This window comes from Oncorhynchus mykiss, chromosome 15, assembly GCF_057628025.1.
Source record: "Oncorhynchus mykiss isolate SJ-2025 chromosome 15, ASM5762802v1, whole genome shotgun sequence".
In the NCBI taxonomy this organism is placed as follows: Eukaryota; Metazoa; Chordata; class Actinopteri; order Salmoniformes; family Salmonidae; genus Oncorhynchus; species Oncorhynchus mykiss.
This window is the reverse complement of record NC_143036.1, coordinates 30,122,899-30,137,627: the sequence shown is the minus strand read 5'-3', so window position 1 is coordinate 30,137,627 and position 14,729 is coordinate 30,122,899. Positions and strand designations below refer to the sequence as shown.

Below are 14,729 nucleotides of genomic sequence, written 5' to 3'. Positions count from 1 at the left end.
AAAATACCAAGTCCATATTATGGCAAGAACGTCTCAAATAAGCAAAGAGAAAAGACATTCCATTATTACATTAAGACATGAAGGTCAGTCAATCCGGGAACATGTCAAGAACTTTGAAAGTTTCTTCAAGTGCAGTTGCAAAAACCATCAAGCGCTATGATGAAACTGGCTCACGTGAGGACCACCACAGGAAAGGAAGACCCAGAGTTACCTCTGCTGCAGAGGATGAGTTCATTAGTTACCAGCCTCAGAAATTGCAGCCCATATAAATGCTTCACACATCTCAACATCAACTGTTCAGAGGAGACTGCCTGAATCAAGCCTTCATGGTCGAGTTGCTGCCAAGAAACCACTACTGAAGGACACCAATAAGAAGAAGAGACTTTCTTTGGCCAAGAAACACGAGCAATTGTGTTGCAACCGCCGTGTCTTTGAGACGCAGAGTAAGTGAACGGATGATCTCCGCATGTGTGTTTCCCACTGTGAAGCATGGAGGAGGAGGTGTGATGGTGTGGGGGTGCTTTGCTGGTGACACTGTCAGTGATTTATTTAGAATTCAAGACACACTTAACCAGCATGGCTACCACAGCATTCTGAGGCGATACGCCATCCATTCTGGTTTGTGCTTAGTGGGACTATAATTTGTTTTTCAACAGGACAATGACCCAACACACCTCCAGGCTGTGTAAGGGCTATTTGACCAAGAAGGAGAGTGATGGAGTGTTGCATCAAATGACCTGGCCTCCACAAGCACCTGAGCTTGTGGGTTCTATATAGAACCTTTAGGTGTGCCATATATGAAACAAGCAAGGTGACATTGCGTCAAAGCATTGGGCTTGTGACTGGGTTGTTCTTATGGGGATTTCCACACGGCATGGATCTCCTTCTCGAGGAATCTGAAGCCTTTTTAGCCTGGCAGTTATGTCATCTGAAATCCTTTCATTTCCAGCCAGTTACATTTTCCGGCTAAGGTGTGAGGTTTCAGTAAGAGGATGGCCATTTTCTAACACAACAATAGCCTTCTAACTCTGAGCTACATTGCACCACTGGTACAATGCAAGGTCAGAGACAGGTATGCAGGGGTCTTCAACCTTTTCTTTCCCGGGCGAAACAAACAACCCAGGGGCCGACATTATATGTTTGAATACAAGAACATTATTTTCCCATAGGATGTATGACATTGACAAGGAGTCAACATTTTAAAAATGAATAGATTTGGTGGATAGTTTTTTCCATTTATTTTGACCTACTCCCACTTAATGATTGACTAGAATGTTGTATTATTAGCATGGTCATGCTAGTTCTTTTATAAATGTGCTTGGAGTGGCCATTGATTTGTTTTCTTCCTCAGACACCTGTGTCTTCAGCTGCTGCTGTGCTCGCCTCAATAGATGTCATTGCTCTAAACAAGGATAGCGTTACCCGTGGCTATCATTAGCCACATACTGAATTAATGGGAAGAGACTCGGACAACGGAAAAGATTACTGCCATATAACTTCTCACGATTTTGTCCCCTCGTAGCTGTTCTGCACCGCTTGCTTCAACAGATGCTCGCTTCAACAGATGCTCGCTTCACATGTACACACGCACACTCACCGGTCTCACAATCTCACACCATGTGCAGCCTCTCCCAGACCAACTGTGATGGATACTTTGAAAGGAGGCTTTTGACTTCTTTATTCCCATTCTCTTTTTTTTAATCTCATATCCAATTGCTCTCTCAATACATATTACCTGCATGGATTTAGGTTCCGATTGGGCCCAATATAAACAGTCTGTCCTGGGATGTGTCCCAAATATATAAATAAAAAAATGCCAACCTAATTGGTATTGGAATTTTATTAGGATCCCCATTAGCTTTTGCTGAATCAGCAGCTACTGTCCACACAAAACATGAAACATGACACAATACAGAAGATTAATAGATAAGAACAGCTCAAGGACAGAACTACATAAAACATTTTTTTGTAAGGCACACGTAGCCTACATATTTCAGACATACAGACAAACTATCTAGGTCAAATAGGGGCGAGGCGTTGTGCCGTGAGGTGTTGGTTTTTTAAACCAGGTTTGCTGTTTATTTGAGCAATATGAGATGGAACGGAGTTCCACTTAATAATGGCTCTGTATAATATTGAACCCTTTCTTGAATTGTGTGACTATGAAAATACCCCTTGGGGCACGTCTGGTGGGGTAAGTATGTGTCAGAGCTGTGTGTAAGTTGACTATGCAAACAATTTGGGATTCTCAACACATCAACATTTCTTATAAAAAGAAGAAGTGATGCAGTCAGTCTCTCTCCAACTCTTAGCCAAGAGAGAATGGCATGCATAGTATCTACAAAGAGATGCAGCACTCGACCACACGACTCGACAACAATCAAGATAAGACAAAACTAGAGCCTGCAGAACTTGCTTTTTGGAGTGTGGTGTCAAATAATCTCTTTATTACGTACAGACCTTTACAACTATTGGATTTATATGTTTTGACCATGACAGTTTACAATCTAAGGTAACACCAAGTAATTTAGTCTCCTTAACTTGTTCAACAGCCTCACCATTCATTACCAGATTCAGCTGAGGTCTAGAATTTAAGGAAGATTTGTACCAAATACAATGCTCTTAGTTTTAGAGATGTTCAGGACCAGTTTATTACTGGCCATCCATTCTAAAACAGACTGCACTCTTTGTTAAGGGTTTTAGTGACTTCATTAGCTGTGGTTGCTGATGTGTATATGGTTGAATCATCAGCATACATGGACACACATGCTTTGTTTAATGCCAGTGGTAAAAATAGAAAAGAGTAGAGGACCTACAGAGCTGCTCTGCGGTACCCCACACGTTACATGTTTGACATTAGAAAAACTTCTATTAAAGAAAACCTTTTGAGTTCTATTATATAGATAGCTCTGAATCCACAAAATGCCAGAGGTTGAAAAGTCATAACACACAAGTTTTTTCAACAACAGGTTATGGTCAATAATATCAAAGGCTGCAGTGAAATCTAACAGTACAGCTCCCATAATATTTTTATTATCAATTTCTTTCAACCATTCATCAGTCATTTGTGTCAGTGCAGTCCATGTTGAGTGCCCTTCTTTATAAGTATTCTGAATGTCTGTTGTTAATTTGTTTACAGAGAAATAACATTGTGTTTGGTCAAACACCATTTTTTCCAATAGTTTATTAAAAGACAGACTTTCCTCTAGGCTCAGATTAAAGATATGACAGATAGGAGTGGCTATAGAGTCAGCTACCATCTAAGTTGTCAATGCCAGGAAGTTTGTAATTATTGATCGATAACAATCATTTTTCCACCTCTCCCACACTAACTTTACAAAATTCAAACTTTTCTTTCATTATTTTTTTTTTTTATGCATGAATGCGATTGCTCACTTTTCGTTGTTGGTATTTCCTGCCTAAGTTTGCCCACTTTGTCAATGAAGTAATCATAAAAAAATTGTTAACATCAAATTGTTTTGTGATGAATAAGCCATCTGATTTGATGAAAGATGGAGTTGAATTCGTCTTTATACCCATAATTTCATTTAAAGTACTCCAAAGTTGTTTTTCATCATTCTTTATGTAATTGATCTTGGCTTCATAATACAGTTGTTCTTCTTTTTGTTGAGTTTAGTCGCATTATTTCTACATTTGCAGTAAGTCAGCAAGTCAGATGTGCAGCCAGACTTATTAGCTGCTCATAGTGGATGTAAGCAATGTCCCCAAGTGCTCATGCAGCTTTCATGACTGGGATAAGTTATTTCCTCTTCTGGCACACAGCTTCAGGATAGTCCTCATTGAGGAAGATATATGTTCCTCTCATGTTCTTGGCTCACCTACCTTGTCCTTGAACCTCAGGAACTTGACCACTATCAGCCTGGGCCTGTCACCTGTGCCGGTGGTGGGTTTTCCAGTCCTGTGGGCGCGCTCCACCTCAATCTTCCTGTGGTCCATTTTAAATTTCTCAGAGATCATTTCCCTCACTTTGTCCTCAGACTTCGTTCCAGGTCTCATGTAGAGATTCTGGAATTGTGTCCACAGCCATGTTGTTCCGCCTTGATTGTCCCTCGATATTCTGATTTCTCTGTCATTGTTTTTATGGATTCACACACAGAACTGATGTCCTCTCTCAATGACTTACAGATTGATGTCATCTTACCGTTTTCCTGTTTCAACTCATCGAGCTGACCCAGCGAGAACTGCAAACTGTTCTTCAGGTCCTGGACCTCTCTAGTCAGGTTGTTTATTGTTTTATTTGTTGAATCCACCAGTATTTGGTACTCCCACCGGCTTTGGTCTTTGGTCATGGTATACAGTGCCACTTACACTGCCCACTACCAAAACCTGTGGACTCTCCTTCACTACAGCCGACGTGATTAAAACATGCAAGGCTGCAGGCCCAGACGGCATCCCCAGTCGTATCCTTAGAGCATGCGGAGACCAGCTGGCTGGTGTGTTTACGGACATATTCAATCAATCCTTATCCCAGTCTGCTGTTCCCACATGCTTCAAGAGGGCCACCATTGTTCCTGGGTCTCGACTCCGCCCTGTGCAACTGGGTACTGGACTTCCTGACGGGCCGCCCCCAAGTGGTGAGGGTAGGTAACATCTCCACCCCGCTGATCCTCAACACTGGGGCCCCACAAGGGTGCGTTCTGAGCCCTCTCCTGTACTCCCTGTTCACCCACGACTGCGTGGCCATGCACGCCTCCAACTCAATCATCAAGTTTGCAGACGACACTACAGTGGTAGGCTTGATTACCAACAACGACGAGGCGGCCTATAGGGAGGAGGTGAGGGCCCTCGGAGTGTGGTGTCAGGAAAATAACCTCACACTCAACGTCAACAAAACAAAGGAGATGATCGTAGACTTCAGGAAACAGCAGAGGGAGCACCCCCCTATCCACATCGACGGGGCAGTAGTGGAGAGGGTAGTAAGTTTTAAGTTCCTCGGTGTACACATCATGGACAAACTGAATTGGTCCACCCACACAGACAGAGTGGTGAAGAAGGCGCAGCATCGCCGATGTCACAGGAAGGCCATAAAGATCATCAAGGACAACAACTATTCACCCCGCTATCATCCAGAAGGCGAGGTCAGTACAGGTGCATCAAAGCAGGGACCGAGAGACTGAAAAACAGCTTCTATCTCAAGGCCATCAGACTGTTAAACACTAACATTGAGTGGCTGCTGCCAACACACTGACTCAACTCCAGCCACTTTAATAATGGAAAAATGGATGTAAAAATGTATCACTAGCCACTTTAAACAATGCCACTTCATATAATGTTTACATACCCTACATTACGCATCTCATATGTATATACTGTACTCTATACCATCTACTGCATCTTGCCTATGCCGTTCTGTACCATCACTCATTCATATATTTTTATGTACATATTCTTCATCCCTTTACACTTGTGTGTGTATAAGGTAGTTGTTGTGGAATTTTTAGGTTAGATTACTCGTTGGTTATTACTGCATTGTCGGAACTAGAAGCACAAGCATTTCGCTACACTCGCATTAACATCTGCTAACCATGTGTATGTGACAAATCAAATTTGATTTGATTTGGTAGCTAGCAACGTAGGTTACCCTGTTTCTCCTCACAGTTCCAGACGGGGTAGGTCAACCACAGGGATCTAGACAACCACAAACCAGAGACCGTGGTCCCAGCCACAATGACTACCATGTCGCGGGCTGCGTTTCAAGCCCTCAAGAAAACCCCACTAGCTTGATGGGCAGCTAGCTAGCAGCTAGGCTAACTGCTACGCCAAATAGCTTCTGAGGCCCGGCTTTGGTCGGCAGGATCACTGAACAGAGACTAGAAGTCCCAGCAACGGATGCCAACTGCGTCGCGGGATCCAAACTAAACAGTTAGCTAGCTACTAAAAAATGTTCCAATACACTTTCAAAAAAACACCCTCTTCAAAAGAACAAAACCAAGCTCTCCCTCATTCCGCATTGAACAGGAAGTGACGATGGGCCGGGGAACCATCGCGCACTGATATGGGCACTGGTCAAAAGTAGTGCACTATATAGGGAATAGGATGCCATTTGGGAGGGCTCGCTCAGCTGCTGCCATGGCCAGTTGCAGTGCTAGGGGGTCAATGGAGAGGGGGGAGAATGGGGGGGGGGGGGGGGGGGAAGGAGAGAGAGAAGATGAGCGTTCGGGTGAGTGAGAGAATTGCCTAGCGGTGCCTGAGCAGAAGTGAGGATGTGCTGTTCCTATATTTAGACTTTTTAAGACACAAGTGAGTTAAATGAGCAAGACAGAACACCCTGGACCCTCTAAATCGGCCAGGGGATGTGTGGGTGGGTGTGTGCGTGCGTGCGCATATTTACACACACACACTCGGAGGTCAGCTTCTAGAGGGGCTTTTGTGCTGTTTCAGTCTGCCTGCTGTCATCTACCTCTTCACCTGCCTCTCCTGTTAGGGCTCTGCACTGAACACGCTCGCTGGATTAAAGGATATTTCAAGTGTTCACCTCTTATTGTGAACCAGCAGGGCTAGGCCACTTCACTGCCTGTGATGGCCCAAGATAGTATCCCTTTCTCAGGGGAAAGGATGATGTGCTGATCCCTGTCTGGGTCTGTTGTGGGATTCCTATTCTGGGGATTAGGGTTTGCAATATTTCTCATGGTGGACTTTGTCGATCCGGACCTCCTACAGATCTGTGGCCAGAAACGTTTTCTTTACATTGAGGGCCACAAGAAAATCTGGGTCTAATATGATGGCCCTTAAAGTAGACCATGTCACTGCTTGTGATGGCTTAGCACGCGTGCCTTTCTTAGGGATGAGGTTGAGCTATCGGTCGTCTGTCAGTGTCTGAGGTTTCCCGTTCAGACAGGTAACCTAGTGACGGCAGGTAGCCTAATGGTTAAGAGCATTGGACCAATAACTGAAAGGATGCTGGTTCAAATCCCCAAACTGACTTGGTGAAGAAAATCTGTTAATGTGATCTTGAGCGAGGCACTTAACCCCAATTTCTCCTGGAAGCCACTCTGGATAAGAGCATCTGCTAAATGACTCAATAATTATTCAATTAAATTTTTTTAATGTTTAACGTAGTGGAGATGCTGAGAGAACTCATACTGCTTCATAATAGTTGGTGATGGACTCCTCTCTTGTCTGTGTCTTTGAATATACACGCATGCACACACACGCACACAAAGTAGAGCGAGAGGGAGGGTGGGATTATGGCAGATGGGAGGATGATATTATTGTGTTTAATTTTTTTTAATAATAGCATTTACAATTCTCATCACTTAACTTTATTCATATGAATAGCTGCTGCTCCCAGGCTCAGACCTAATCTCTGATATGTATATTTAGAGCCAAACATTATTACATAATGATTTATATAAATCAGACGTTTTGCATGTTCTCTCGTTAGTGAAATGCATAGTCTAATGCTGACCATTTTCACCTTTTCTGTTGTGCCGCGCTTATAGCTGTCCAGTTATGATTGAAATCACGTTAAAAGGATGTCTGGACTAATTTGTTTTTGTGTCTGTAAATGGAATTGGTTTTATTGAATTACATTTCCACCCAGTGGCAAATAAATGTGGGTGTCTGTGTAGCATTTCTTGTAAGATTTTCCCACACAAAAACACACTTTTTTCTTTCAACAGACAGGGGGGGGGGGGGGGAAACGCGTTTCGACACGTAACTTGAACTTCCCATGACGTTTTGACACACCCTGTGTCTGTGATTGAAATGGTCAGATCCCACAAACACCGTTCAAACATTTCACAGGAAACTCATTAAGATGTCCTTCTCAAACTTCAAAACTCCGACACTAAACATAAAACACAGACCTGCTTTTTTTCACCAGCATTTTCTTTCATTAAATAGAGGGATGTTCTGTAGGGTTTCAGATCGGAGATTCTATTTGATCTTTGATGTTAAAGAAACAGTGTTTTTACCCAGCCCCCACCCCTCGCCTCCCCTCTCCCTGCACCACACCCACCCTTGACAGAAAGCACACTGATTCATTAGAAGCCTCAGAAAGTCAATAATGGTAATAGTTTCTTTTGCCCGGGGAAGTGGGAGCTTGGCAGAACCACAGAGGGGCTTCTTTTCTGCACTTCACATACATATTTTATTTAAATCGCATTTATATGTGCAAATTGATCGGAGAAGAGAGAGCGAGATAGACGAGGAAGGGGGAGGGATGCCTGCCTGGTCTCATAGACTAGACGTAACATTGTAAACGAACATGTTACGTTAGGTATGGTTATATAGGGCAGAAGGTTACTCAAGGCAAAAACGAAAGGAGGGTGGGTGGGCGTTTAATGTTTGAATCTCATCACGGACAACTTTAGCATTTTAGCAACTTTGCAGCCACTTTACGTTTGAGCTATTTTGCAACTACTTTGCGTGTTAGACAACCCTTCCCCTAAACTCAACACTTTAACCTAACTCCTAACCCTAAATTTAACACTTAACCCTAACCATAACCTTAAACCCCTAGCCCCTAACCTAGCTAACGTTAGCCAATTAGCCACCTAACTAACGTTAATAACAACAAATTGGAATTTGTAACATATCATACGTATTGCAAATCCATAACATATGTATGAATTGCAACATGTAACATCATACCAATTGTAATTCATAACATACAGTATAATACGAAATGAGTGAAGGACATCCATAAATGAATACGTACCATACCAAACGTACCGTATCATACTAATTTGAGTGTCCCGTATTTTCGTTTACTATATTACGTTTCGGTTGGGGAACCTTTCCCTCCCAAGCTCCAAGGCAAGGGGGTGAGGAGGGAGTAATGCAGGCAAATTCTGCATCAAGAAACCAAAAGACGAAGAGACACTCCAAAGGAATCCCGCTCCCTTATTCATGTGAGCAGGAAACGTGGAATTTCTTATCCTTATTATGGAATATGGATTTTCACAAAACTGCTGTACTACAGCAGTGGGCTGCCAACCGAAACCTCCTCCCTCCCCTCCCCTTATCCACTTCACTTTCCCAAATTCTCACTTTTGATTCTTCCTCATAACGGATAAACACACAAGATGTTCTGTTCCATAGATCACAACACTTCCCTCTCCGAAAATACTCCTCCTCACAAAAACAGTTCATGTATGGACTTAATTTAGGAGGGTTAGGTTAGTGTACTGACTTAATTTGAAGAGGTTAATATACTGACTTAATTTGACAGGGTTACTGTGCTGACTTCATTTTTGGAGGGTTAGTGTAGTGTATAGCTTGACGTTTAAGTAGCCTGTCAGGGAGGAAGAGAGAAGGAGCAGATGCCGGACCTGAACTATACATTCTCACCCGTCTGTTTCACTACCTGTCTTGAGTGACAGGCGCAGGGAGAGGAGGGCTGCTCTGCTGCACGTTGAGCCCACTGATTCAGAACTTAAATATGCATGAGCGTGGATCTGATAGCACTGGCTTTTCTAGTCCCAAAGTCACCACACAGCAACGTGACAAATGAGGTCTCAACCTCCTGTTTAATCAACAATTACACGTTCACATTTCCCTAACGAGGTGAAATTGCCTCACGTCGTAGCCGCCTGGATACCACTCGATTCCGCTGTGGGCAAGATTGATGTCATTTTGTGTGGCCTAACTCTACCACTTAACTAAACACCCCACGGGACAATTCCTGTTGTTCAATATACCTCTGTGTCACTAGTATTTGTGTCATTAGTATTTCTCCCCTGGTTCTCTTCCGTTGCTAGTTTATTTATTGATTTCCTGTTTGACCGTGCGGCGGCAGTGAGGAACAAGTAGCCAGGGATTAAAAAATAAGTACATTTAAAAAACAGCCGGGCCTTTTAATTTGGGCGCTCTCGCTCACTTTTGGCAGCCATTACCGTTACATGGATGACCCCGGGCGTGAATTAAGGAAGCCGGCCACATTTGGCAGGAGAGGAGGATAGATAATAAATACACAGAGAACAGAGGGAGGGATGGATGGATGGATGAGAGCCTACAAAAACCCGACGTCCTTCAGGGGCACTCAGGATCCTCCATTAGCAGCGTGCCCATTGCTCCCGTCTCTATATGTACCTGGTTCGTCTCGGGTTGGCGTAGAGAGACACACTCACTCCTGCCTGGCACACACAGACACACGTTCTATCTCTTTCTCTCCCACAGTTTGGGGTCACTTAGAAATATTTTTGTTCATTTAAAATAACATCAAATTGATCGGAAGTACAGTGTAGACATTGTTATTGTTGTAAATTACTATTGTAGCTGGAAATGGCAGATTTTTTTATGGAATATCTACATAGGCGTACAACCATCACTCCTGTGTTCCAATGGAACGCTGTGTTAGCTAATCCAAGTTTATCATTTTAAAAGGCTAATTGATCATTAGAAAACCCTTTTGCAATTATGTTAGCACAGCTGAAAACTGAAGAAGCAATTAAACTGGCCTTTAGACTAGTTGAGTATCTGGAGCTTCAGCATTTGTGGATTCGATTACAGGCTCAAAATGGCCACAACCAAAATACATTTCTTCTGATACCTATCTGGCTATTCTTGTTCTGAGAAATGAAGGCTATTCCATGCGAGAAATTGCCAAGAAACTGAAGATCTCGTACAACGCTGTGTACTACTCCCTCGCTGTGTACTACTGGCCTTCAAGCAGAGTTGTGAAGAAAAAGCCATGTCTCAGACTGGCCAATGAGAAGAAAAGATTAAGATGGGCAAAAGAACACAGACACTGGACAGAGGAACTCTGCCTAGAAGGCCAGCATCCCGGAGTCGCCTCTTCACTGTTGACGTTGATACGGGTGTTTTGCGGGTACTATTTAATGAAGCTGCCAGTTGAGGATAATGGGCCTCTGTACGCTTATGTAGATATTCCATAAAAAATCTTCAGTTTCCAGCTACAATAGTTATTTACAACATTAGCAATGTCTACTGTATTTCTGATCAATTTGATGTTATTTTAATGGAGAATTTTTTTACTTTTCTTTCAAAAACAAGAACATTTCTAAGTGACCCCAAACTTTTGAACGGTAGTGTATATAATATGACAAAACAGATTATGCACAGGGGGAGGACGACAGATTGTTTTACCTTGTCAGTTCGGGGATTCAGTCCAGCAACCTTTTGTTTACTGGCCCAGCGCTCTAACTACTAGGCTACCTGCCGCCCCAGAGTTATCATCCAGCTGGCCCCTCATCGTTAGGTTAGTCATTTAGCGCTAGGGAGCCTCACTAAAATGGGTTTTGGTCAATCAAAACCATCATCTGGGTTTCATATACACGTAAGATATGAATAACATTCTAACTCCTCAATGCGAAAGCCTGTTGTTTAGAATGTTATGCACTTGTTTTATTTAATGTTTTACACAAATGTTTTGATCGCTTTTCATATTCATTGCCAATAGATTTCATCCTCTTTTTTTTTTTTTGTCTAAAATTAGCCAATCCCCGTCCTTCTGCACATGACCTCCTTTGTATTGTTGGATACTGTGTGTGTGTGTGTGTGTGTGTGTGTGCGCGCATCATTATGTGAACAGTATGTACAACGGGTTTGGTGTGAAATTAAATAGGGCGGGCGGAGGTTTGGGAGAGATTAAAAACAAAGTTGGCAGAGATTCACGCAATCCGATGCAACAGTGGCGCAAGGCGAGCGCTTTTCTCATGTTTTGTAAATCAGAACACACTCCAGCATAAATGACTGCTTACGTAACACACAGACCACAGCAGTCTGGTCTGGACAAGCAGCTAGCGCCCTTTAAACACATACCAGCTACAGATCCACACCAACCCGTGTGAAAAATGATTTGGCATCCAAACACACATGCATGCACACAACACATACACATACACGCACATGCACATACAGACACACACACACCCTCAATGCACAGTCAATACACACGGAAACATACACAATACACTCCAATGGCATTGGATCATCGGGTTAACATGGTACTTATTCCAATAAAAGTGCTGGAGAGGGGCTGTGAATGGGACTGTTGACTGCTTGACTTGACTCCGTGACATAACACCAGGGGCTGGCTGTGTCTCAGGTGGCACCCTATTCCCTATATAGTGCACTAATTTTGATCAGAGAAAATGGTGGTGCCATTTCAGATGCAGCCCATGGACGGAGAACAAGACAGCCAGCTTTCTCTCCCTGACTTCGTCTGTTCACAAGGGAAAGTGTTTCCCACGAAACGCGCAGCGTCGCCCGAAAGCGATAAACTGTAGTTATCTCTCTGCCACGGTAATACAAAGGCATCAAATTAAACGTTGCGTTTTCTTAATGGATTTCATGACGTCGTGCCAAAGTTTGAGTCGGCCGCGATTAGAAGTTTTCCCCGGTTCCTTTGTGCCTTTTTTTTCCTCCATCCTCTTTACTCTGTGCCATGTTTAATTTCACCTGTGACTGACTCTCTCTCTCCCTTATCTCTCTCTCTCCCTCTTTCTTCTCCTCCTCTCCAGGATATTGAGGACCCAGTCTCTGGAATGGTACTATAACAACTTGAAGAGCCGCTTCAAGAGGTTCGGCAGTGCCAAGGTTCTGAAGACGCTCTACAGGAATCACATAGTGGAGAGAGGAGGCAACTCAGATCTACCAGGTACAGGAAATGTCTCTCTCTTTTGTCTCTTCCATGTACGGAACGGTGGGTGCATCCCAAATGGCACCCTTTTCCCTATATAGTGCAGTACTTTTGACCAGGGCCCTAGAAGTGCACTAAATAGGTAATAGAGTGTAATTTGGGACGCAGCGGGTGTCATTCCTCTAGTGTTGTGTTTTTGATGTGATCGCTCTCTTCTGTATGGCCCACTCCTCAATGACTGCCTGACGTTCTCTGTTGGCTATGACGTCTCATTCATGGATCTCAGTTAGTAACTCAACTACAGGGGGCAGAAGGTCTCACGTCAAAGAACCACACTCACTCAGTCCCACACGTCACGTGGACATTTATGTGGAGAGAATCTGAACCATTGCCTAACAGACATACACGCCCACGCTTCTCGTTTACACACACTGTCACACACACACACACACACACACACACACACACACACACACACAGATAATTTATTTCAGGACAGGGCTGTGTGTGAGTCACTAATGTTCCCAGACCAGAGAGCAGCAGGAAGCAGGAGAGAGACAACCAAATTCATGGTATAGGTAAGCTAGTCACTGACTCACTGAACCAACTGATATCATGACATTGGTCATGTTTCAGGCCGACTACATTGTGGCCGTTGCATTGCATCAACCAATGTTTGTGTGCCACGCCATCGACCGCACAGTTGGACAATGCTAAGTCACATTATGGGGTTAGCTCATGTTAACTACCTATCCAGGCGTAGTGTGATCTGGAAGGCAATGTCCAAGCACATCAAGACAGTCATGAAGAGAACACGACAAACCTAACCCCTCAGGAGACTGAAAATATTTGATCCTCAAAAGGTTTCACAGCTGCACCATCGAGAGCATCTTGAAGGGTTGCATCACTGCCTGGTATGGCAACTGCTTGGCCTCCCACCGCAAGGCACTACAAAGGGTAGTGCGTACGGCCTAGTACATCACTGGGGCCAAGCTTCCTGCCATCCAGGACCTCTATAACAGGCGGTGTCAGAGGAAGGCCCTAAAAATTGTCAAAGACTCCAGCCACCCTAATCATAGACTGTTCTCTCTGCTACCGCACGGCAAGCGGTACCGGAGCGCCAAGTCTAGGTCCAAGAGGCTTCTAAACAGCTTCTACACCCAAGCCATAAGTTATTATCTATGCATAGCCACTTTAATAACCCTAGTGGTTAGAGCATTGGGCCAGTAACCAAAAGGTTGTTGGATCGAATCCCCGGCCTGAGAAGGTAAACAAATCTGTCATTCTGCCCCTGAACAAGGCAGTTAACCCATTGTTCCCCGGTAGGCCGTCATTGTGAGTAAGAATTTGTTCTTAACTGACTTGCGTCGTTAAATAAAGGTCAAATAAAAAATGACCTCAATCACCTCGACACCGGTGCCTCCGCACATTGACACATTGACTCTGTACCGGTACCCCCTGTATATAGACCCACTATTGTTATTTACTGCTGCTACTTAATTATTTGTTATTCTTATCGCTTACTTTTTTTTAGGTATTTTCTTAAAACTACATTGTTGGTTAAGGGATTGAAAGTAAGCATTTCACTGTAAGGTCTACCTACACCTGTTGTATTCGGCGCATGTGACAAATACAATTTGATTTGATCTGCATTGTAGTCAGCCTGGAATGCAGCCATTTTGTTTGTTTGACCTCACACCCCACTGGACCACAATTCTTTGAGTCAACATTGTTTCCGCATCATTTCACCGTACCTTGTTGAAATGATCACGTTCCATCAGCGAATTAATGTTTCTTCACAACTCAAATATCAATCATGACTGGATGTTGATCTGATGTCTCTGCCCAGTGGGATGGTCATGGATGTTAGAGTAACGATTGGGCAACGTTCTCTCGTGGTTGTGTGAACGTTATAAAGTTATTTTACATAAGCGTTTATTGTGCCACACTACCCCATGAAGGCTATGTTGCTTGTGCTGTAAAACATTATCATGCATGCGTTTCGGTAATGGTTATCGTGCTGCCGTGGGAATGTTATCGTAGCATTGTGCTGTTTGTGTAAACCTAGATAGCATTAAGTTAGAGTGTCTTTTTTTTTTACTGTGTGGTGCTAGCTCTGTCTGACCTTTACCCTCAGGCCACACTGAGGCTAGAGAGCACA

The 14,729-nt window shown here is 43.6% G+C and overlaps 1 protein-coding gene across 4 annotated transcripts in view; it reads left to right on the top strand.

Moving 5' to 3' along the window:
- The window catches only part of myripb (myosin VIIA and Rab interacting protein b), a 172,090-nt gene that overhangs the window by 116,084 nt on the left and 41,277 nt on the right, over positions 1–14,729 (top strand). For all 4 annotated transcript variants that reach the window (XM_036944256.2, XM_090199849.1, XM_090199850.1 and 1 more), the window contains one exon: positions 12,450–12,586. In XM_036944256.2, the coding sequence (XP_036800151.1) occupies positions 12,450–12,586 (137 nt within the window). The remainder of the gene's footprint in view (positions 1–12,449; positions 12,587–14,729) is intronic.